Here is a 26,541-nt window from a genome sequence, read left to right as displayed (position 1 = left end):
GCTTCCTTTACCTGTGAACAAATAGGCTGGACATTATTATTTTTTTTCCCAGTTGTCTCCACGTCTGAGACAGTCAACCCGCACATCTTATGTGGCTTGAGCACGTTGCCACGGAGTTATAGCGCGTGTGAAGGCTTCATGGCATCCACACCAAGAACAAACCACATAATAGCGACCACGAGGAGGTTACCCCATGTGACTCTACCCTCTCTAGCAAGCGGGCCAATTTGATTGCTTAGGAGACCTGGCTGGAGTCAGCACGCCCTGGGATTCGAAATGGCGAACTCCAGGGGTGGTAGCCAGTGTCTTTTACCACTGAGCTACCCAGGCCCCCTAGGCTGGACAGTTTTGCATAGTTCAGACATATATTTCACCATCTGCTCGTCTGTCTGATGCAGGGTGCCTTCGTGCTGTGGGAATCTGTAAGGGAGAGTGGCAGTCAGTCTCATAGGAAGATCAGTCAACACTTCCAGTGGGCTCAGACCTGTTTGTTTATTTTGATGTCCCCGAATGTACATAAGGACCAATGGCAAAGCTTGGACCCAATTCAAACTTTTATCAGACGTCACTTACTGATAAAACATGCTAATTTGTGTGTTATCGTCCAATTCAGATGTTCAACAGCACCCGCCGATTGTGGGTGATATGCACAATGTTGTTTCAAATCAAAATGTAGCTTTTCTATGTTCACAAAGTGAGAACCATTGTCTGAGGATAATGTTCGGGGAATTCCCCATCTGGGAATCGCTTCCTTCAGGTGTTTAGCCACTGTCAGTGCATCTTGTCTCCTGCATGGAAAGCATTCAGGATATTTTGAAAACATGTCAATCACAACCAAGCAGGATTGATAACCATGAGCTGGTGTTAATTCAATAAAATCCATCAGATGTTCAAATGGCAATTCTGGTGTTGGGTGTGCACTCTGCAAGGTGGCTGGCATCTTTACAATATTCATTTGCATGCAAATCATGCATTTAAAAAAAAAAAAAAACAGTTGGGCCACAAAATTTGATCATATCAACCATACCTCCCTTAGATACATGGTCCGCACCATGCGTCAACTTAGCCATAAATGGAAAAACTGATTTAGGTAAAGCTGGTTTATTTGAGTCAATCCAAGTGCCTGTGGCAGAATCCATCCTGCAATTTGCACAGCAGAGGATTAGTTCTTCCTTGGTAGCATTTTGCTGTAAAAGAGTTAAATCGGAGAGGTTAGTTAATGAGTCATCCGACAGGTTTGTCATCTGTAACTGTGGTAAGTTTGTCGATTTAGCTGCTTTTGCAGCCATGTCGGCATGATTATTGCCGTCTGAAATCCAGTCAGAATCATGAGTATGTGCTCTGCATTTGCATACTGGCGAAGACTGTGAGAGGAGAACATAGTCCAAAAGGTTAAGTGTTTTGTGTGCTATCGGCTTTCCAGAAGAAGTCACAATACCATGATGTTTGTATAGTATGCCAGTGTCATGTAAAGTGCGAAAAGCATAATTACTGTCTTAGACAGTAAGGCATTTTCCCTCAGCCAAAATGCATGCACGTGAGTGCGAACAGTTCAGCTGCTTGGCAGAAAGAGATTGTCAATCTAAAACTTTCCACAACAGTATATGAGTCGTATACAGCATAAGCAGATGAGGGCGACCCATCGGACAGCCTCAAACTAGATCTGTCTAAAAAAAAGTTAGCATTGAGATCAGGCATGTCAGTCCTCTGTTTTAAAACGATATCTAATATTGTAAGGCAATCATGGGGAATGCCGTCATCCGTAGATAATAAGAGTGTAGCCGGATTTAGTGTTGCAGTGATGTATAGTGACATTTTGCAAAGAGAAACAAATGTTCTGATATGTTAAAGAGTCTAGCATTAGACAAATGCATAGTGTGTGCCGAAGTAATAATTTTATGCACATCATGTGGGACGTAAATTTCCAACAGATGCATGGCAACCAAATCTGAGAATGCTAATACAGCCTCTGTGGTGGCTACTAGGGAACGAATGCACGGTGGGTGGCCACAAATAACCAGATCTAAATGTTTAGAAAAGTAAGCTAAAGGCTTTTTCTTTTTTTTTTTTTTTTTTTTTTTTTCTTTCACCATGCGATTGTGTTAACACAGCAGACAAGGACCCATTTTTCTCATGTACATACAATATGAAAGGTTTACTATAGTCAGGATTTGCTGAACAGGGTAAAGCAATTTTGAGCCTTTCAAAAGCAGTATCGACTTATGGTGTCCATGTAACTAAATCATGCATTTGTAGCAAATGCATATGAGCCAAATCAGAAATCGGTTGTGACAGTTCAGTATAATGAAGTATCCAAGCTCGACAGTAATTCATCATACCTAAAAAGGACATTACTTTTTTCTTTGTTCTCGGTTTAGGTAATGAATAGCATGAACACGGGATGGATCTATTTGATGGCTGTCATGAGAAATAATATGATCCAGATAATGTAATGATGTTCATACCAATTGCAATTTGTCACGTTTACAGTTATGGCCATTTTCAGTTAAAAAGAGTAACAAAGCCTTTGTGTCCTGCAAGCAGGCTTCACTAGGGCTTGCAAATTGTCTACATAAATCAAAAGTGCACTTCCAGCTGGAGTTTTGAAAGTTTCAATATTGCACAACAATTGATTCTTAAAAAAAAAACGTTGGGGAGTCTGTATACCCCTGTGGCATGACTTTCTACTGATATCTTTTATTTTTGAAGCAGAAGGAAAACCAGTAACGGCTGTCCTGATGTACCGGAATCGAGAGAAATGCATTTGCCAAATCAATTACAGAAAAATAAGTGGTGTCTGTTGGAATTGTAGAAAGAATGGTCACAGGATTGGGTACAATCGGGGCTGAGGGGGAACAACGGCTTAATTTACCAAGCGTAAATCCTGGACCAATCTGTATCTGCCCTTTTTTTTTTTTTATACTGCCAAAAGTGTACTAGAGACTGAGGAATGTGTACACAAAGAAATGGCACCTTTGTCCAAAAGAAAAAGAGATCAAAAGGTGATCTCTGTCGGGCCTTTTTCTGCTTCTTTAGAAAGCCGGTATTGAGCTCTATATGGTCTATGGTTTGATTTTGGAACCACCTGCAGGGGTTGTGCATTTTTCATGCACCTGATATCGTATGAGTCTTTAGCCCACAGACCTTGGGGTATGTCGTCCAAAAACGAAGTACATTGTTATTGCTGTCTGTTACTTCTGAACTATCATAATTTTTCTCTTATCTGGAACCAACAATGGTAGCCATCATAAAATGTGGAATATGAGTAACTTGAAGTGAGGGTGAAAAATAAATTTCACCTTTTTTCCCCAAACTCTACATGTTAAAGCTTTCTGTATAAAACTTCGTTTTTTCATTCTCCCTTTTTTTGCTAGAGAAATATAGGGTGTGACTTCCTTGAAAAAGTCTTGTTGATTTGAAAGCTGTACAGCAATACCTATGTATTTAACCCCCAGAAATATATCACCTAAAATCAAGCATTCACTGATAGGCCCAGGGAACCAGTATTTTTCATATGACAAGTCTGGGCCACTGTGGGAGAATAGACTGGTACAATGCAAGAATTCTGGTTACTTCCAATCAGTTAAATCCAATGTTGCATACAGTCGTTTATGAACATTGGGTTCACTTATATTCCACGAATAAAAACGGCTGGAAATGATCTGTAGCGAGGAAAGGCCAATTTCAGTGCTTGTAATTTGCAAGCTGTGGTCTGAGCAATCAATTTGAATATTCAGTCGTCCCAACAGATCTCTGCCCATTAGATTTACTGGACAGTGCCCTGACAGGAGGAACCTGTTTGAGTGATTTTTGCAACTGTTGGTTCAGAAAAATATTCAGTGAGTGGGAGACCAGAGGCGCCTATGGTTATGATTGAATCCAAGCTGGGTTTAAAAGGCAACAAGCCCTTTGACAGGATCAAAGGGAGGAGGATGAGCCCCTGGAGACAAAGACAGACTCGCAGCAGCATCAAAATCATCTTTCTTTTGTCCCTTATAATATTGACCATGCTTTTATGTCTTCACCTGAAAGTCTATTCTTAGCCTCATTTTCCCACATTTTCCCACTACCATCTATTTCACCTCGTATTCCTGCTTTGCAATAAACACCTACACTCTTCCAAATTTGTAACACTTAAGTGCCATTTTCTGGGAACTTGCCCTTTGTCCATTTATGCCATAGCTTTACCTGTTTTTATCTATTTCTCCATAAACTTTACATTTCTCTCAAAGGTCCTGTGCTGTCTTCACTTTGAAGACTACTTTTGTTTTTTTAAGATTTTAGATTATTTTCTTTAGAGCTCTTCTGAGGGCCTTGCCTGTTTCTTATGACTTAGTATGTCTACTAAGAAGGTTGCGAGCTACATACTACAAATGATCCTAGTACAGTCACAGACTTTAAAGCTATATGCAACTGTGAACTCTCCAGTTCACCAGGAATCCCCCTGGGACTCCCCTCTGATCAGAACTATCTCTGTAAAGTTTTATGCAACTGTGAACCCAGTTCACTTAAGAGTCGACTCCTTTTTCTTATGCTTAATTTACCAAAATAGCCAAATGTATAAAATCAACTTATCGGGTCGTTGGCTCTCACTCAGCGTGAGCAACTGCTGTAGCGAGGTGAGTGTCTCGTTTTCCGAGAAATCCACTCGTCCAATTTTTCAGAGATCTCTTCAGATTTGGTCTAGTTGTCATCAGTCAGTCACTCCACCACTCCACTGAGATTTTGGAACCCGCCCACGGGATGCCAAGAAATGTTGGAAATTCACCTGTAAAATGAATCTGGCCACTCCAGTGGTAAAGCTTAAGCAAAGAAAATCTTTATTCTTACTCAAAAGCCCGGGAAGTCCTCCTCCTACCAAAGTATACCTAAGAGCTACAAAGGTTAGTTCCAAAATACAGAATATTTATCCAACACAATCATGTATATTCATTTTTTAAAAGACAAAGAATCAACTAAATGATTGGCTAAATATAAAAAGTAATTACCATAGAACCTCCTATCTTCACCTTACAAGGACAGGTTCCTGTCCTGAAATGCTCTATTCTTCATCCACACTGGTCTTCCTCATCACATTCCATAATGTTTTTCACTCTTTGGCTGTGTTCTCTGATAAGACACAGTTCTCTGCCTCCCTTTTTCTCTCTGACCCTGCCGTACAAAGAAACTTCAGTCAACTTCGCTACAAAAAGAGAAACCATTTATCCAAGCATTTGAACATGTTTGGTTCATTTACAGAAAGCAATTTACAGTTAATAAGAAATAATAGAAAAGAAAATAAGCATAATGAGAATGAATAATTCTCATAATAACCAGTACATTCAGTTCGTTCATTAACGAGATGTCTTGTTCAGACTTCAATGATCGACTTGTACTAGTTCATTGAAGGTGCGTATTCGTTCAACGGATGAAACCAATGATATGCAATGAAATACAGCTTGCACTGGAACGCCACTGGCTCATGCTATAGTCAGTCTCTATAGGCATGAAAAGCAGTAGAGCTCATTAGCTTCAAAAGGGAGAGGCGTCAGTGAACGATAAATAGGATTCATTGTATGGAGGTGAATGAGAACGATCCATTTACTTAAAAGATTAGTTAAAGACTGAGTCGTTCATGACCCAAACATCACTATTCCTCAGTGTGTCTGTCTGATATAAACGTGCAAAGTGAGAAGATGACAAGCAGATAACCGAGGCACTCAACTAAAAAAAACAGATAATATTGCTTAATGTTGGGTTTGTGCTTTGGATTACATTTCATCTGCATCTGGGAGAAACAGCGCGGCAGTTTTGTTCGGGTGACTTTTTTGTAGTTTATTATCATTCAGTGACATACTTTAAATAGTGATTGATGTTATGTCATCATGAAATCAGACACCCTTTCCTAGAAATCCCAACACTGCAACAAAAGATTGAATGGACGTACGCTGCAATGACTGTGTTTACGTGATAATGGAAGTAACGCCCACATTATGCGCTAAGCATCACAGGACCTAGTAAAAAGGTAGAGCACACAAATACACAGCTCAATTACAATTCCAGAAGTAAACCTATTTGAGAAATAGATTTTTGGGATAAATAGGCCTATATAAATCGGTGGCATTAAATTAATGGCAAACGCTTCTGTAGATGTCATGATTTACATTTTACATTGACTTGTTTTCAATGTATTTGTAGACTTAATTTTATTTATCTATTACCATGGAAATTAAAATGGCTGCAGTTTTAAATGACATTGAGCCAGTCTCCCTGCCAGATCCCTGATGAACATCTGTCACCAGTGTCAAACACCTTAGCAGACAGTCCACCTTTGGTAGAATATTAACTGGATAAAGCAAAATATTTCATTCTAACATTTTAATTCAAATATAAATCATACTACAGATGCACCGATACCATTTTTTTTAGAGACTGAGTACGAGTACCAATTCTTATCTGTTTGGTACTTGCAGATACAATTTAATTTTTATTTTCAGTTATGTTGTAATTTTCAAGTACAATACAGTGGGGTTGACTATTTTAGGGTAGCATATTTATTATTTTCAAGAACTTGATGAATATAGGACACTATAATTAAAACCCAGGCATCATAACATTTAAAAGTAATGTTCCAAGTTATTTTATATAAAGTGTAAGTTTATTGGGTAAGTGATGGAATCCTATACTTATTTAGTTTGGTAAACCGATACTGCAACTATTTTAGTAAATTTTACGGAAAACAAAGAGCTTCTGTTACTTTCACTGCCTTTTGAGCAATGCGATCATTTTTTTAAAATTTTTTTTGGTGTGTGATTTAACATTTTATTGATTCATACAGTAAAATAAAGCAAAACATATATACATAGAACCAACATTTAACCCCGATATTACCCTGCCCCTGACCCTCAACAAACATTCCTGTGATCACAAATGATTATATGCTAGGGGCGTAACGGTACACAGAAGTCACGGTTCGGTACGTACCTCGGTTTTGGGGTCATGGTACGAGTTCAGTACAACAGGAAAAAGCAGCAAATCCCAAATGCTAGGTTTCTTTTCATTTATTTTGAACAGACAGTAGTGAAAATTACAGTTTGTTCCACCTAGTGGCATTTAGTCCCCCCTGAGGTAGTTGGTACAGTACAGCCTCCTTTAGTGTATTAAGCACTAAGCAGTAAACAGAATGCACTCTTGCATAGGCCATATTTTTTTGTAGGGTTGATTTAAAAAAAAAAAAAAAAAAAAAGGTATTTGGTCACAATCAGCTACAAAACTGAAAAGCATCTTTTGTTAAAAAGTACAAAATAAATATAATGATAAATCTTGTGCATTAGGAGATGCCATTCTTGTTTTGGGTTGGTGCATAGATGGTCTTCTCTTCTTCTGCTCTTTCCTGTTGTGACGGTTAACAAACAGCATTGCATTACAGCGCGCACCCCCTTCTGGTTTGGAGTGTGGATCACCTGTGACTCAGATGTATTCTTCGTCTGACTGCATGCACTGAACCGTGACGTCAGTATCGTGACTGTTCGGGACGAATACATGTACCGTTACACCCTTAGTATATACACACAAAATATATATAATCACATATTTATACCTATACCTCTCTCCACTGCCCCTCCCTGAGAGCCCTCCAGAAACTCCAAATAGTTGTCCCATTTCCCAACAAACAAATCCAAGTTACCCAGTCTTCTAAATGACAGTTTTCTAAATGACACTTTCTCAAGCCGCCACCCTCCCCATCTCCGTGCACCACTCCTGAAATGGGGGCGCTCCAGCCGACCTCCATCCCCTTAAAATAATTTGTCTGGCGATCATTACACTGGTCAGAACCCAATTTTTTTTGTTTATTCCCCACATCGATGACCGCCCCATCACCCAAAACAGTCTGGGGCAAAACGAAATCCGAGTGCCTAATGTCACACACAAAACTCTGAACCTTCAACCAAAATTCTTGGATCTTAACACCACCAAAAAACATGAGTTGTGTCTCCATCTTCTGATTGGCATCACCAAGCCTCTACAATGTAGAGGGGGTCCAATAGAATCGATGTCAAATCTTGAATTGCAGAAGGTGCAGACTTTAAATTTTTTAGAATCCTAGCCTACACTCCCTCCTCCAATACCAAGTTTAAATCTTTCTCCCATAATCTCTTGATAGAAGTTAAAGCTCCATCTCCCAGACTCTGAATTAGCAGGAAGTAATACACTGACTCGTGACCTTTTCCAAAAGCAGTAATCACCGTTCCCAGAGTATCTGCCGCTTTAAGGGGGTGTATGCTACTCCCCAAAATAGTACAGAGCAGGTGGTGCAGCTGTAAATACCTAAAAAAAAAAAAAAAAAAAAAAAAAAAGAGATCTGGGAATCCTAAAATGTTGAACCAAATTTTCTAAAGTTCTCAACACTCCACTCTCATATAGGTCACCGAGCGTATTAACCTCCCTCATAATCCACTCTGACCAGCACAAAGGGGACTTATTAATACATAATGTTGGGTTCAGCCATATGCTCGAGGCAACATTCAAATAAATGTCCGAATTAAACACTCTGGACACTTTTGTCCATACCGAGTGCAAATGCGAGAGAACGGGGTGTAACTTCACTTCTCTGGTTAGTTTGATAGAAAGGCTTTGCAATGGTGAAATAGGGGCAAGAACTTCCTGTTCAATACAAAACCAGGGAGGGGCTCTCTCAGGTGGAAGCAACCAATGAGCCAAATGTCTGAGACCGAATGCATAATAATAAAACAAAATCTTGTGTAGGCCTAGCCCACCATTGTTAGTCAGCCTATGCAACTTACTGAAATGTAATCTGGGACGTTTACCATTCCAAATGAGGGACTTCGCTATGCTATCAAATTGCTTGAAATAAGACAGGGGGACATCTGTAGGGAGAGACTGTAGCAGGTAGTTGAATTTTGGAATACAATTCATTTTAATAACATTAACCTTCCCTAACGTAGATAAATGTAATGAAGCCCACCTGCCCACATCACTCAAACCTTTTTATTAAAGGGTCAAAATTAACTAAATCACACATTTTCTGAGAATACAATGCCCAAATACTTAATGCCCTCTTTGGGCCACTGGAAGGTGCCTGGCTGAAAAGCAGTTACTGGGCAATATGCTGTCAGAGCCAATGCTTTGGATTTAGACCAATTAACTCTGTATCCTGAGAAATTAGAAAAGAAATGAATAATTCTTTGGAGGCAAGGCATAGATCTAGTAGGGTCGGAGACGAATAATAAAATATCATCTGCGTTAAGCAAAAGCTTGTGCGCCACCACCCCTGGAAAATCATCTTCCTTTCTTATTGCCGCTTCTAATGGTTCCAGGGCAAGACAGAACAATAATGGGGAAAGAGGGCAACCCTGCAGGGTGCCCCATCCAGAATAGAATAATCTGAAATTAATCCATTCGTTTGTACCGCCGCAACTGGTTGTCTATAAAGTAACTTAGTCCAACCAATAAAAGTATTCCCAAACCCGTACATTTCCAAAATCTTAAAGAATCCCATTCTACCATATCAAAGCCTTTTCGGAGTCAAGTGAGATGGCAGCGACTGGAGTCTGATCATTTACCACTGACCACATGATATCTTCTCATAAAGAGTAGGGGTGTAACCCCGGTGTCCTGGCTAAATTTCCCCCATTGGCCCTTCTCAATCATGGCCTCCTAATAATCCCCATCCACTAATTGGCTCTATAACTCCACTCTCTCACCAATAGCTGGTGTGTGGTGAGCGTACTGGCGCACTGTCTGCCATCGCATCATCCAGGTGGATGCTGCACACTGGTGGTGGTTGAGGAGAGTCCCCTGTTCACTGTATAAAGCGCTTTGAGTGTAGTGTCAGAAAAGCGCTATATAAATGTAACGTTCATTCATTCTTTAATTGATGAAACGCCTAATGTTATCAGAAGAGCTACAGCCCCGAATAAACCCCACCTGATCTATATGTATAAGGTGTCATAACCTTAATCACAATAATTTAATGTCTAGCTGGATCAGTGAAATTGGACGGTAACTCTTTCACTTGATCTTTGTCCTTTTTAAGAATCAGACTGATCCGAGCTTGCGTCATGGTTGGCAGAAGCTTTCCATTCTTTAATGATTCCATATAAACTTCTAGCGGAAAAGCCATCTGGCCCCGGAGCCTTGCCTGTAGGCAAGGCGTTAATTACCTCGCCAAGCTCCTCCCAAGGTTGTCTCAGAATCTAATTTTTTTGCTCAGCCATCAGTTTAGAAAGTTCTAATGGTTCCACAAAGTTTCTAATATCTTCATCAGGAGACGAAGACATGGAACTATAGAGATCAAGATGGAATTCTTGAAAAGCATTATTAATATCAATGGCCGTGGTAAATATTTCACCACCAGCAGATTTCATTGAGGGAATGGTAGAGAGACTGTTTTATATATCTAGCCAGACGTTTTCCTGCCTTATTCCCTGACTCAAAGTATGACTGTCTTGCCCTGAATAGCCAAAACTCCATCAACGACAAAATAGTGTTATATCTGTATTTCAATCGGGTCAATTCTCTGGGGCCATCAGACGACATTCTGCGTTTCAGCTCTGCCTCGGCACTTTTAACATTCCCTTCCAACTCCACGAGTTCTCGTGCTTTGGATTTTTTGGTGAATGAGGCATACTGTATATGCTCCGGCCCCTAAGAACCACCTTAAGTTCCTCCTAAGCCACGCCCACAGAGGATACGGAGGACCAGTTGGTCTCTATATAAACATTGATTTCAGCCTTTATTATTAGTTGGAATTCAGGATTTTGCAAAAGGGATACATTAAAGCGCCAACTATATGATTTCCTTTTCTCCATATGTGGCAGCACCTCTAAACTCACCAGGGTGTGATCTGAGACTAAAATGTTTCCAACTGAGCAGTCAGCAACAGATGAAATGAGGGACTTGGACATAAACATTCTAGAATAAAGCTTATGGACTGATAATAATTTATAGTCCCTACCAGATGTGTTCAAAAGTCTCCAAATATCCGTAAGACCAAGATTTTAACACATCCTATGAAGCGTCAATGTTGCTCTAGGGGGTTTGCACACTTTTGCTTCACAATGATCAAGGACTGAGTCCATCAAAAGATTAAAGTCTCCTCCCAATATTATATCATGAGGGGTACCAGCAGCTTGCAACATCCCTGCCAGATTTATTAAAACAAATCCCTGATCATCAACGTTAGGTGCGTAAATATTAGCCATAATAAGACTGCCCCTGAATTTCTGCTAAAACAATAATGACTTTTCCTAATTTATCGTTAATCTGATTGAGACATTTGAATTGTATATGCTTGCTTATCAGTGTAATGACTCCCCTGCTCTTACTTGAGCCAGCACTAAAGAAAACATGTCCACCCAATATCTTCACAAATTTTTCAGCTTCCTGTGAGGAAAGATGCATTTCCTGAAGAAACACTATCATATTTCTTACACTTAAGAGGAATAACCTTCCTCTTTTTTATGGGGTGCCTCAACCCATTCACATTCCACGTGGAGAGAGACTCATATTCCACATGGGGAGAGACTCGTGTTCATATTAACATTTGACATTTTGACATGAGAAAAAATTTGTCAAAAACAAAATTATAAAGACTACATTCCAACATTAGTGCAACAATCAAACCCCAAACTTCCCCCAGAACCAAATAAAGAGAAAAAAGAAAAACATGCACATTAACCCCGCGCTCCGTTCCATTCAGTCCATTTTGAGTCGGTCCATTCAGCTACAATGTGAGTACCACAAAATAACTTACTCCACTGACTTTATGAAGGACATTGCTTGCATCTATGTAAATGTAAAAGTAAACATTTAGACATTGTAAATGTTTGTGGCCATCCTTTACATCTATTCTCAATTTCGCCAGGAACATCAGTGCAAAAGCGACCTTCCGTTGATGTAAGAGTTTCTTGCATTCCTTGAATTGATCACATTTCACTCTTGTCGAGTTTGCAAAGTCTGGGAACAAGAAAATGCTGTGGTTCTTCCAAAAAAGCCTTCCTTTACTCCTTGCGCAACACGAGATCTTTATCGGATGATCTCAGAAATTTGAGATCATCCGAATTTGAGCTTGCTCGATTTCCAGTTTATGGCCTGTTATGTCGAGGAGATTCAGAAAAGGCCCGTCCAGGAATTTCACCATATCCTGACCCTCTTTGGCTTCAGGAATTCGGACAATTTGGACATTATTCCACCGGTTGCGGTTCTCCAAGTCCTCCAATTTATCCTATACACGCTTCAAATCCACCTTGGTCGCTAGTGGATTAGCAGCTAGTTCCCTCTCTGATGGCTCCAGATAATCGGTCCGTTTCTCGACATCCCCCACTCTTGTGACCACTGTGAATTTAGTCTCCATGGCAGTGATCGATCAACATATTACAGCAAGATCCTCCAAGTCTGCAACGACCTTCGTCAGCATTGCTGACATGTTCAAGTCTTGCCGAATTTCCCTCACTTCTCCGGCCAAATTGCTCGGGGTGTCAGCTTGAGCACGTAAGTGTCTTTTAATGTCTCCAGAGCCTGAGAATTTTGAATTCTTTGACATTGTCTTCCTAGAACCGTTATGGAACGGGGTGTATCGAATCTCACTGGTTTATGAAAGTATTAAAACTAGCAAAGTGTGTAGAGCTCGCCATCACACGTCCGAACCTCACATGGCGTCACGTGACTCTCGATCAACTGGTTTTTGATAGATTTTTCACTGCCCTCTCCATGTTTGACTTCATGCAGTGCTGTGGAGACTGCTTGGCGCCTGTGGCCAAAGAGTTTACTAGGTTGTATGCTCCAGAATGCAGAAAAACGAAGTATGCTCTAGCCTTAAGTGTTCCTGCAGATTTATTCATTGGATGGATAAAATGGTTGTATAATTGTTTGGAGTATGTTCTTTACATTTTCATGTGTTTATAATTCTAAATTCTCTCTCTGCCTTCAGCCTCATCTGATGAGTCAGGACATACCTGAAGACTGGGATAAGAACCCCGTCAAGGTCTTGGTGGGCAAGAACTTTGAGGAGGTTGCCTTCAACCCTGCCAAGAATGTGTTTGTAGAGTTTTGTAAGTATTGTATAATGTAGAAATGGGTTCATTTGCTTTTGATGCAAGTTCTCTAGTCTAGTCTGTAACCAGCTGGTTTGAGATCACTTTCCATGTTGAATTGCCCGATTTATTTTGAGGTGGACTTGCTTGATTACCCCTCCCAGAAGGCTCTAGGGTCTTAAACACAAGGCTCCTGTATCTGTCCAGAAGCATCCTGCTAATCCCTGCACCCACAGGATGGTGTGCCCCTTCCCATCCTCTCATACTTTCTATAACAGGAATGTTGGGGCTAGAAATGCTCTGATAATTTTAGGCTCCAGAGAGATTTAAAGCAACCTGCTTCCCAACCCTGCATTCCCTGCAGACTTGGGCTTTCTAACAAGAGGTGGTCTCGGAGGGTGGGGCATTAGGAAGGCTGTTAAACCTTGGACATGTGCATAGATTTTTGCATGCCCACTCACACCTAGTGCTTGGAGAGTAGGTAGATTACAAAAGCACAGCTGTCAATAAAGGGAGCCAGATGAAGGCCTACGTACTGAAATGCGTTTGTGTGTTATTTATTTCAAAGTCCAATAAAGTTTATCACTGCAACTGTTGCTGGATTCCTCTGCTCCATTCCTGTTGTTTCTATCCATGCACCTTGCGAGTGGGGAAAGTAGCGCTAGATCTACTTCTACAATAAATGGAGCCAGACAATGGCTTTATTTTAAAAGGGACTAGAAAGTGATTTCGCTCATATTTACCATGGTGTGTGGCTTTAGATCAGTTTTGTTTTTTGTAGTCTGCTGTGCCCTGAAACTGTTATTGGCATTGTACATCCATGTTTAATTACTTGAGGATATAGTGACTTTGTGGTGATAACTATCAGTTTATATTGACTGTGCTTTACCTTTATCCAGATGCCCCGTGGTGTGGTCACTGTAAACAACTGGCCCCCATCTGGGATCAGTTGGGTGAGAACTTTAAAGACAACCAAGACATCATTGTTGCCAAGATGGACTCCACAGCCAATGAGATTGAAGCTGTCAAAGTGCATAGCTTCCCTACACTGAAGTTCTTCCCTGCTGGTGATGACTTTAAGGTGAGGCCATGAAAGAGTTGATCTTAACAAATAAACAATGGTTTATGTAATTAATGTGAATAATAGGCACAAAAATAGATGTGATGGGCTGCATATATCATCTATACAAAGCATAGAGCTGACCACACTAATGTTTTTGGGAGTATTAAACTTAACAGAACTGATTTGCCTCAATATGAGAAATTGATGTAAATGGGAGAATGCAAGCGAGGATGCCCTGTTATCTCATGTCGCTATTATAGATTTGTAGCATTACCTTTCATAATCTTTTTATTGATGTATAAAGAGTCCCAGCATTTTATGGGCCAGAAATACTTCATAATTGGTCATTGCTAAACTTCATTGGTAATTATTTTAACAGTTTTTGCTGACAGATGTTGTAGTGCAGCAGATCTTTATGCCACTGCAAGTGGTGGCCAGCATAATTTGCCAGTGTACTCATCACCCAAGCTTGGTGGATGATATATCATCTTGCATGTGGCACGCTTGGGTTAGAAGCTTAGATGTCGGATGTATACAGAATTGAATGTCTGCCAGCCGTATGGGTTTTACACTTTTGTAAACTGGAGTTTCTCACTCTGATCATGTGTCAACGTGATTTTACACCATTTAGAGGAGAACTTGGGGTTATTTTTTTATGCCTTGGCTGGTGATCTGGCAAGGCAACCTATTGTAAAATTATTCTCCTGATTAGAAATGCTCATTTATAGAATGCCTAGCAACATGTGCAGAGGAAACTGGACACTCCGACCCAGTGAATTTACACCCTATTTTTGCAGGAGATCGAGAGCTGCCTCATGGATCGTTTCCTTTGATACATGAATAAAATAAATTGCTTCTCCAAACCTTGCATTTTTGTGACTGGAGGACCCAGTGTTGACAATTGAAGATGACTCTTTAATTGATGTGTCTGTAAACTGGTATATTGGGGTTCCTCGTAAGTCAGGTTAGATCTTGGTTCAAGACCAGTTTTGCAAGGGCATCCAGCTATGGCATGACCAAGTTACTTGGATGTCTTAAGAGTCAGTTTCCCTCCCCTTCTGCAAAAATCCTTTACCCTTCTAGTTCAGAAGTTGTTTGAATATTATATCTTTTGGGGGAGGAAAAAAAACAATATTTTGCTTTTTGAACTTGTTAAATAATTTTTCTAATGTCACCTGTTTCCCCCCCCATTAGGTAATTGACTACAATGGTGAGAGAACACTAGATGGATTCACAAAGTTTTTGGCGAGTGGAGGAAAAGAAGGTGGGGCACCAGCTAGAGACGATGAGGAATCAGATGTATGTATAACCATTACCAAGTTAGTGAAAACTAACTCGACACGCTTTGTAGTTTCTGTAGTCCTCCTAATTGGAGTCCTTTTGTTAATTTATTAAATTTGCCATTAGGATGAAAAGTTGTGAATTAAACTTACTACTGTTCCATTTCTCATTTTAGGTTATGCCAAAATCCTACTTTTATGATATGCCAGATTTAAACTAAACACACTTTGAAACTTGACACTAAATGTTTGCAAGCATGTCAGCAATTGAGGACACAGAAAAGACTTACCAATATTGCATAATATAGACCATTAAGCGTAGTGTTTGAGAAGTTTGGATTTGCAAGTCTCTGCTGCTTTTCTGCAGGGGGTAAGAAACCCTGCTTTAAATCAGTCACAAACTTTTCAAGAGCCTGAATACTGCACAGTTCAATAGAGTGGCCCAGTTTCCCATTTTTTTTTTATTTTTTTTTTTGTGGGGGGGGGGGGGGGGTTAATAAAATATTGGGTCGGGAACATGATGGATTACTGGAAATGATCGGAACAATCATTAACATCCTAGAAAAAAATAATTCAGGGTGAAGTGTTCTTTGCATATGCATATTTGACATTTTGATGCTCCATTCCTTGACATTCAAATCAAATGTCCCACAAAAGATATACATACTGCATGACGCTTTGCTTAAGATTTTTTAAACATTTTATCATAAGGGCATGGTTTGATCTGTGCTTTTTTTTTTTTTTTTCTTTATTATACTGATTTGCAAACCAAATGAACCTTTATCCCAAAAGTATGTCAGAGTATATATACTGGTCCTCATGTAAATATACTCCAGAAAATGAGAAGCAAGCACTTGTCATTACTCTGATCTGATTTCACTACCCCAGGCCATAATTCATTTTCTTTAAGTTTTTACTTACAAGCTAGACCTAAACCCAGCGAGTAATCAAATCTCGGAAAGCAAATTCCGTATTTTCTTGATCATGGCTACTCAAAGTCAGCTATGTGGTTTTGCATCAGTCCTTCAGGAATTCCAGATTTTTTGAGGTGAGTGATTATTGCCCCATTTGGGCACAGTCCAGGATGCAGAAACGTATCCCAGATTCCCTAGTTCCTCTTCTCTGAAGTCTAATTCCAGGAAATTATCATTGCCACTAATGCCCGACACAGCTGTTATGGCTGTTTACCTTCCAGCCCTACAACACTGGATGGATTCCCGCCAGCACTGACAGGCTTGAGTCAGTCAACACTAGCTAGTCTGCACGTCCTAGCTATGAGAAAAGGGCTTTGCAACCGAACACTGCTGGTGACGACAAATTTTAGCCCTCGTGAGAGTCTCATCTCGAGTTAAACATGTCTGGTGCACTTGTTTTTCAGGCAGAAATTATAGGCTGGTTTGTGGCAAGGCAAATGGGTTTTGATGAAGTCATGCTATTGCACGTGGTCTTGATTGGATGTGACCACTAAAACCAGTTGTCACTGATTGTGCTAAAACATAGCTTTGGTTTTACCTGGTGTTCTAAAATTAACCTCTTCCTCTTACCACAGGATCTGGATCTTGATGATGCAGAGGTGGATTTAGATGTGGAAGACGGACACGATGAGTTATAAGGGTCCGGAGAAGAGGCGAGACTAACCCCTTCACCACCACCTCCAATTTAAACCACCTTGTCTGTGAAACACTAAAGCTTCCTAACTAATCCTACAGCCACTGGGTGCTACAGGGTCCTCATTGTTGCCCCAACCAAACATCTTCAGCCCAGAGAATTGCCCCTCTGCCCAAAAGAAGATCTTAAAGGCTGTTGTTTTTTTGTTTTGTTTTTTTGTTTTATTATTTTACCCTGATTTTGGCATTAAATGTATATTTTTAAGTTTTTAGGTTTCATCGTCATGCTAATCTACTGAACTACTCTTAATAATTGCCCACTACCTCAGTTTATGATCCAGGGGGGTGATTTAAGATTTTTCAGTTTAATACTGGTAGTACTCTTACCGCCACAAAGAAAGGTGAAAGTCAATTTAATTTGCCTTGATTCTATGGTGTGAATGGACTGACCTTTTAGGGGGCAGATGGGCAATATGTTCATCATTGGGTGGACATTTTTATTAATAATGGGCTACTATTACACTGCAGACAAGCTTAGCAGAGACCAATCTGAGGTACCTTCCCATTCTTTGTTTTCTGTCAAACCACATTTTCATATTCCATGTTTTTCAAACAACTGCTACTGAATTATTTTTAAAGATGTTAAAGGGGAGAACTTTATTTTATTGTTTCAAATTGTTTATTAAATCAGTTTTTTGTCTAATCTTGCAAACTGAAGGGCCCAGAAGCAGCACTTTTGTTGAAGCTAACCCTGGGGCAGTGTTGGCCCTTGCAGCTTTCTGATCACCTGGGAGGATGATTTGGTTAACTTTTTTTTTTTTTTTTTTTTTTTTTTTTTTTGCACTTTACTCAATGCCATCGGAGATTACATATCAGCTACTGAAATGGCAGAGGTTTGTCATCTTGTACGGAGAATAACTCCTCTCCCATGCCCTCCCTGCTATACATCACTTTTTTGGAAGATTCCTTCCAATTGGGAGTTATCATGCCAGTTGACTTAAAGCAGTCCATGTGACGAGGAGGAGAAAGTGTGTTTGTAAATGCAGCTGATTCAGCCCCCCCCCCCCCCCTTATGCCAGGGTTCAGGGTTGTGAGCATTAACCCTCATGTTGTCTTTTGTTTTTTAGGAGGAGTGAGTTTCAGGGGTGATATTTAAAGAAAGGGGAGGGTTTGGAAATTGTAGGGAGGGATTTGGGTTTTGAAATGAAAGGGATTTAAAAAAAAAAAAGTGAACATATTTGAAACTCAAAGCATTCCATTGCATTTAAATTGAGATGGAAAAACTGGTGGCCAAATAAAAAATATGGTGATAAACTTGTGTTGGGGTTTTGTGTATTTTATAATCACTGATTCAATCAGCTGCTATCTAAATATAGTTTCAGTGTGGTAATTTAGTGTCCTCAATTCCTTTTAAATCCATATTTAACTAGGTTTTACCATTTCTGATTGCTTTTATCATGAGGGAGTTGCATGCAAAACAAACAGGAACTCTTATTAGGAGGAAGAGTTGTATTCATAGTTCACCCAAAAAATGTATTTCTGTTGGTATGTCCTCGTGTTTTAAACCCATTATTTTCTTCTGCAGAACAAGTTTCTTTTTTTTTTTTTTTTAAAGAATGTTGCGATTTGCTGTTTTCAAAACGATAGTTATGATAGTGACTCTATAACTTAAACGGCACCCAAAAGTGTCATGAAAGTTGCCCAAGTGGCTACATCATTTGCATCATATTCCAAGTGCATGATTACTTGGTATGATGAACAGACCAAAGTTAGAATTTTTCACACTCAAATCAAATCATTCATCAACTCTTGAATACAGAGCCTTCGTCAACGGTGACATGTCAATAATATTAGACCTTGTTGATTCTTGTCATGACTTCATTTGAGAGTGAATAACTACTTAAAGTGACTGTATGCCTTCAGAATTCTTGTAATATGATAAACAAGTCACATGGACTAATGACATTTTGGGGTGCATTTTTAAGCTTTAAAGTGAGTCCCTATCAACTGCTATTGTATGGAAATCGTGACATTCTTTTGTGTTCTGCCAAAAGTCAGATGGGTTTGAAACAACAAAAGGGTAAGTAAACAATGACCAAATTTTCATTTTGCGGTAAACTATTCATTTAAATGAGCTTGTAAAGAATGTCAGGTAGCTGTACGTTTAAAGGTAGAAAACACTGTCATATAGGCCTGCTGTTGGGAATCATTACTTTAATATGATAAACGGTCATCTGTAAATAGCCTCTCTCTGGCAAGAGCAACCTTTTTTTGCTGGCTGTTTTCCCATGTTATTTTGAAGACTTGGTTGTGACTGTAAAACTGGCCTTGCCTTCATGTTTGTCAGCCTTATTTAGTACTAGAAATGACACTCTAAAAATAACTTTCTATATAGAACCCAAAAGGTTCTATCGCTCGCTTCTTATTTGGGAACCCTGTAAGGTAAAATATAGAACCTTTTAGGGGTTCCAAACATGGAATTGTAACATTTGTTTTTTTATTACCAGAAGAGTGTTTAAAGGATATGTGAATGAAGTAGTTTATATAGATACTATGTCACAAGAAGAATGTATACATAACCATAAAAACACATTTAAGTACTATTTAGTAAAGCATTTTTTATATTTACAAATGTATTTACAACAATCACAATTCATAATGCAATAGTTATAACCAAGAATTAATAAATGTAAAAATAAGATGCATGTCAATTTAGTAGAAATATTATTTATATCAATATCCTTAATCTTTATTTTGAAGACTTAGTTGTGACCGTTAACCTGTTCTTACCTCATGTTTGGCAGACAGTACCTATAAACCATTTTTATGCCCCATCTAGAATGTACTAAAAATTTGTCTTCTCTGCTGTATGACAACAATATTTGGCTGGGAAGTATATCGGAGGAGGAGTTAAAACATGGTTCAAATGTGCTGTGTGAAAACAAGTTGAGGTTATGGATCTCATTGCTGTTGTGTCATTGGGGTGTGACTCCAGAGATGTGGGACCAAGGGCCACTCATCTTCCGATTCAGTCATCTGAGCTAAGAGACGACAGCCTCTTAATATAGTCTAGTGAAGCATGTATATATAGGGTACACAAAGAGCCCTGACTTCAGACCAATTTCTGTCCGACTATCTAGGAAGAAACTCTACATCAAGACGTAGACAAACAGAGGGACTGACGAGCTACAATAATCAAGGGCAGGGCTTTTGAAACCACTACATAAAGACAAAATCACTTCTGATTCAGCTGAACTTTACCACGTTGAGACTTCCTCAGCATCCTTTAACATTCCTACTGCAAATACAACTTTTTAGCTTACTTTGAAAGCAGGAACATTAAAGAATGAAGTACTACCAGTGTCCAGTGACCCAGACCGTGCACTATGAGGGCTGCAACACAACAGCCTATGTTCCATTGGCATGTTCTCGTTCTCCACCTTCTGTCAAACCTGTTCGTAATGTTCACTTTCCCAATGACATAGTTTTCCAGGATTATGTCCGTCAAGGAGAGCTGGAGAGAATTGGATGCTTCATTAAAACCAGGAGAGTGAGTCTAGACACTATCTACCATTCAGGTAGGAAAAAATACTAATATTAGTATACTAATTTGACCGAATGGTGCCAAAAACAAAAAGCATCCAGTGAGCGGCAGTTCTGTGGACGGAAATGCCTTGTTGATGAGAGAGGTCAACAGACAATGGGCAGACTGGTTCGAAATGACAATTATAGTCTACGGTAACTCAGATAACCACTCTGTACAATTGTGGTGAGAAGAATAGCATCTCAGAATGCGGGTTGGCACTGTTTTGGAGGCACGAGGGGTACATACACAATTTTGGGCAGGTGGTTTTAAGGTTGTGGCTGATCGGTGTATATATACAGTTGTGCTCAAAAGTTTGCATACATTAGCAGAAATTGTGGAATTTTGGCATTGATTTTGAAATCAATGGCTCTTCTTTTATTTAAGGATAGTGATCATATGAAGCCATTTATTATCACATAGTTGTTTGGCTCCTTTTTAAATCATAATGATAACAGAAATCACCCAAATGGCCCTGATCAAAAGTTTACATACCCTTGAATGTTTGGCCTTGTTACAGACACACAAGGTGACACACACAGGTTTAAATGGCAATTAAAGGTTAATTTCCCACACCTGTGGCTTTTTAAATTGCAATTAGTGTCTGTGTATAAATAGTCAATGAGTTTGTTAGCTCTCACGTGGATGCACTGAGCAGGCTAGATACTGAGCCATGGGGAGTAGAAAAGAACTGTCAAAAGACCTGCGTAACAAAGTAATGGAACTTTATAAAGATGGAAAATGATATAAAAAGATATCCAAAGCCTTGAAAATGCCAGTCAGTACTGTTCAATCACTTATTAAGAAGTGGAAAATTCGGGGATCTCTTGATATCAAGCCAAGGTCAGGTAGACCAAGAAAGATTTCAGCCACAACTGCCAGAAGAATTGTTCGGGATACAAAGAAAAACCCACAGGTAACCTCAGGAGAACTAAAGGCTGCTCTGGAAAAAGACGGTGTGGTTGTTTCAAGGAGCACAATACGATGATACTTGAACCAAAATGAGCTGCATGGTTGAGTTGCCAGAAAGAAGCCTTTACTGTGCCAATGCCACAAAAAAGCCTGGTTACAATATGCCCGACAACACCTTGACATACCTCACAGCTTCTGGCACACTGTAATTTGGAGTGACGAGACCAAAACAGAGCTTTATGGTCACAACCATAAGTGCTATGTTTGGAGAGGGGTCAACAAGACCTATAGTGAAAAGAATACCATCCCCACTGTGAAGCATGGTGGTGGCTCACTGATGTTTTGGGGGTGTTTGAGCTCTAAAGGCATGGGGAATCTTGTGAAAATTGATGGTAAGATGAATGCAGCATGTTATCAGAAAATACTGGCAGACAATTTGCATTCTTCTACACGAAAGCTACGCATGGGATGCTCTTGGACTTTCCAGCACGACAATGACCCTAAGCACAAGGCCAAGTTGAACCTCCAGTGGTTACAGCAGAAAAAGTTGAAGGTTCTGGAGTGGCCATCTCAGTCTCCTGACCTTAATATCATCGAGCCACTCTGGGGAGATCTCAAACGTGCAGTTCATGCAAGATGACCAAAGACTTTGCATGACCTGGAGGCATTTTGCCAAGACAAATGGGCAGCTATACCACCTGCAATAATTTGGGGCCTCATAGACAACTATTACAAAAGACTGCACGCTGTCATTGATGCTAAAGGGGGCAATACACAGTATTAAGAACTAAAGGTATGCAGACTTTTGAACAGAGGTAATTTCTGTTGGATATGAATCCCTTGGAGTGGTGGTGGTGTAGTGGACTAAAGCACTGAACTGATAAGCAGAAGGTTGTTGGTTCAATCCCCACAGCCACCACCACTGTGTCCTTGAGCAAGGCACTTAACTCCAGGTTGCTCCAGGGGGATTGTCCCTGTAATAAGGGCACTGTTGGGAGAAATATAAAACATTTTTACTAACTATACTCTTAGCCTTCTAAACATTCACATGTATGAAAAGTGAAACCAGAGCTGACACTTTAAAACAAATGAAACTGAAGACAAAGATGGTCTGTCTTTCACATTTCATACACTCTTGTCTCCCAGTGTTAGGCAGACCAGCATAACTGGCTGAAATCTGTATTGAGAAAAAGTTTTTCTCTTTATATTCAGGTACTTGCCTTCCCTGGGTGCTAACACTGAGGTTGAAAATGACTGTGGGGAGAGGCCTGCTGACCTTATTGACCCAGACTGCAAAGAGCTGCTGGAACTCTTTGGAGTCCGAGGCGACTGATTTTGCATCCCTTACCTGAAGCTGGAGTTCAGCTGATTGCTCTCCTGTTTTATGGCAGATGCCATGGAAAAAGTATGAAGCTGGTTTGCCGGCAAAAGGTGGAACAGCCATTGTTATTGCATTGGAGCTGTTAGTTGAGACACCTTGAAAGGGTGTCTGGTTATAACTGTCAGCAAATAGTTGGATGTGAGTTGCAATTTCCCCTGCAGGGAAGAACTCTTCCAGTGAAGATGATGCAATTTGTTCTTGTTATAAGTTAATGAGAAACACAACAGCTTTTTAAAATCAGGGTGTAATAGTTAAATGATGCTTTGCATTTTGTGACTGAAATATGATCACTTAATTGTTTTCCATAGCTTTTGTTTCTCAAAATATTTCAGAGTTTGTTCAATAGCTCCTCGTGATGTTATCTGAATCTATTTTTTTTTTATCCATTTCCATCTAAAGCATGACAATGTACAGAGTTGGAACATAGAAGTCTTAATTTTTATACTTGGGTTAAAGGTTATTTTATAAATAAATATAAATAATCCATTCTCTCTGTGTCATTGTCTTACTCTCCTCACACAACAAACGTAAAATACTACTGTATAAATATAGCTGCAAGCAGCGATGACGGGTCCAAACACCCGATGGCTTTTGGAAAAAGGTGGACACATGCATTTGGCATTTGACATTATTCTAATCAACTGTTACACATTCACACACTAAATCACACATTGCACACTGATGAAATGAGAGACTTCCTGTTTCCGATTTTTCACCATTAATTTAATGCCTTGCCATAGCAACACCATTCAATATATCAAAAATCTGTTCACAATTTAGCATCTTCAATGTCTTGGCATAATGTTGTCTAAATGTGGTGACAATCTCATGAATCCCCTAGGAGGAGTATTTAAAAGTTCAGAGACTGCAATATTCAAAAAATCAAAAATGGCGACTTCCTGAAAGGGCGGAGCTAATAACTATTATTATGAAAGTTGTCTGGCTTGATGAGAACTATACATGTACCAATTTTGGTGAATGTAGGTGAAAATGGGGGTGTTACAGAGGCCATCTTACATGCCCATTTTAAAGGAGGTGCTACAGAGCCCCCCACGCCCATACGTGAAATTTTGCCTAGCCCTAATGGCCAAAGACTCTGATGTGTGTGCAAAATTTCATGAAATTTTAAGCATGCCAAGTGCCTCAAACACCCAGATATAGGAAGAAAGGAATAACAATTAATGTGTTGCCATGGCAATAGTATTTAAGATATAAAATATTCCTTTCCAATTTTACATCAGCAGTGTCTTGGCATTATTCTAAAGAATTTTGAAGCAATTCATGTAAACACAAGACGGCTATTTCAAAGTCTGTTAAAAGTGCCATACTTCCTGCTGCCAGTTGGTGGCGCTATGACTGTGACCCACAATAGCCACATCAATGTGATCAGCCCTCATAACCAAACATACAGCTGACGTTTCATCAAAATCACACAATGCACACAGAAGATATAAGGCACTTCCTGTTTCTCATTTTTTGCCATAAATTTATTGCTTCGCCATGGTGACACCATTCAAAATATCAAAAATCCATTCACAATTTATCATCTACAATGTCTTGGCATGATGTTGCACAAATTTGGTGCCAGTCACATGAATCCCCTAGGCCTAGGAGGAGTATTTAAAAATTCAGAGCCTACGATTTTCAGAAAATCCAAAATGGCTGACTTCCTGTTGGGCGGAGCTAATGACTGTGAGTTGTTCAGCTGGATGAAAACTATATATGTACCAATTTTGGTGACTGTAGGTGAAAATGGGGGTGCTACAGAGCCGATCTCCATAAAAGTTTGTCAAATGCTTGTTTAGAATCATATGTTGCATGTGCTCACCTAATTTTGTTAAGTTCTGAGTTTTTGTTTAGGAATTATGGGCTTATTTGTACACTTGACCATGCTCATTTTCTAAATTTACATTTATGCATTTGGCAGACACTTTTATCCAAAGCGACTTACAGTGCACTTATTACAGGGACAATCCCCCTGGAGCAACCTGGAGTTAAGTGCCTTGCTCAAGGACACAATGGTGATGGCTGTGGGGATTGAAACAGCAACCTTCTGGTTACCAGTTATGTGCTTTAGCCACTACACCACCACCACTCACTAAATTACACTGTTATAGCTACCCAAAGGGTAAAGTTTAAATTTTGTTTTTTATAATTATTGACCTAGAGAGTCCAGAGAATTGTACTGCATTGGTTTTATTGAGGTTGAACAAAAAACCTAGGACTAGTTCACAAATGTAGGTTTTTTTTACATAATCGTGAATATTTAATGAATGATTTGATTGACAGCAGTGGTTCTTGAGGCAAAGTTGTTCAGTATGAAGAGATCTAACAAATTATATGAATTATAGCTGTGTCCCAATTCAGAGGCTGCATCCTTCAAAGGTCACATTTGAAGGCCGATTGCGTCACTGCTGCGTGACAAAGGCTGTCCCAATTTAAAGGCTCCTTCAAATGCGGCCTCCAAATGCATCCTTCATTTCCCGTGAAATGAAGGATGCAACAGATGGATCCTTCGCGGCCTTGCCTACCCCAGAATTCATTGTGCGCCAGTGACGACAGGATTTTTTTTAAGAGAAATTGCCGAATTACACTTTTAACGTAAGTATTGGGTTTCAACTTACTCAAATATCTAATGATACAAATGTAAAAAAAAAAAAACAACTTTAAAGTTCAAATGTTGACTTATATCTTATTAAGATGCGATTATATATAGTTTATACTCTTTATTATATACAGAAATGGACCATGGTGAAAATATTTAGACAGTTTGTGAACCCTGTTTTGTTTTCAGACAAAAAAAGTTATATCTGCCTAATATAACTTTCAAAAAAGTCCAGTACAAACATTACAGTCACTCAGCAGCTGTCACAGTTGTTAGTCGACAAGAACAGTCCTCCGTAGGCTAGACTGTCCCAATTAACAATGCTCAGTCCGACATTTGCGGCCTTCGAAGGCGTGGCCTTTGAAGTCTGAGTCCTTCGAAGGATGCAGCCTTTGAATTGGGACACAGCCATTGTGTGTATGTGTGAAACACCACGTGATTACAGAGGCATAAAACTCGTTAGTGCCATCCATTGGCCAATTTCTTTCAAATTTCTCACAGACCTCTAGGGCCAGGAGTCGAACAGGCCCACTGAGTTTTGTGCCGATCGGCCTCCGTTAACCTTGTCTAATAGGTGCTCAAACTTCATTGGCCAATGGCGGCCATGTTTTTTGAGATACACTAATGTCCTCATAGACAGTCATGGCACCTTGGACAAAGAAACTGCATGCTGATTTTCAACTCAATCAGACTAATGCTTGCGTATTTAGATCTGTTTTCATGTTTTTTTACTGTGACCTCAGATTGAGCTCATACACATGTGTACCGAGTTTGGTGAAAATATCTAATTTCGTTCGGGCGTTATAGCCATTTTAGTAAAAATAGCCGGCCCTTTTCGAACATTTTGGCACCTCTTAGCGACTGTGAGTCGAAATTTCAACTTTTTTTATATAATTATTGATAATCAGACTCCAGAATATATTTCTGCACTGGTTTGGTTCCGATCCAGCGAAAAACTTAGGACTAGTTCGCAAAAGTAGGTTTTTTTACATTATCTGAAATATTTACCGAACGGTTTGACAGACACCAATACTTCTTGAGGCAAAGTTGTTTAGAATGAGAAGAGCTATCAGGTG

General features: G+C 39.6%; 1 protein-coding gene across 2 annotated transcripts in view; it reads left to right on the top strand.

Moving 5' to 3' along the window:
* LOC127446050 (protein disulfide-isomerase-like) overlaps nt 1-17,824 on the top strand; it is a 38,784-nt gene extending 20,960 nt beyond the window's left edge. For both annotated transcript variants that reach the window (XM_051706671.1, XM_051706672.1), the window contains exons 8-11: nt 12,932-13,052; nt 13,934-14,115; nt 15,292-15,396; nt 16,927-17,824. In XM_051706671.1, the coding sequence (XP_051562631.1) occupies nt 12,932-13,052; nt 13,934-14,115; nt 15,292-15,396; nt 16,927-16,989 (471 nt within the window). In that variant the 3' untranslated portion in view covers nt 16,990-17,824. The remainder of the gene's footprint in view (nt 1-12,931; nt 13,053-13,933; nt 14,116-15,291; nt 15,397-16,926) is intronic.
* Nucleotides 17,825-26,541: the final 8,717 nt, after the last annotated feature.

This window comes from Myxocyprinus asiaticus, chromosome 9 (assembly GCF_019703515.2).
Source record: "Myxocyprinus asiaticus isolate MX2 ecotype Aquarium Trade chromosome 9, UBuf_Myxa_2, whole genome shotgun sequence".
Lineage (NCBI taxonomy): Eukaryota > Metazoa > Chordata > Actinopteri > Cypriniformes > Catostomidae > Myxocyprinus > Myxocyprinus asiaticus.
This window is presented reverse-complemented; position numbering and strand designations above follow the sequence as displayed.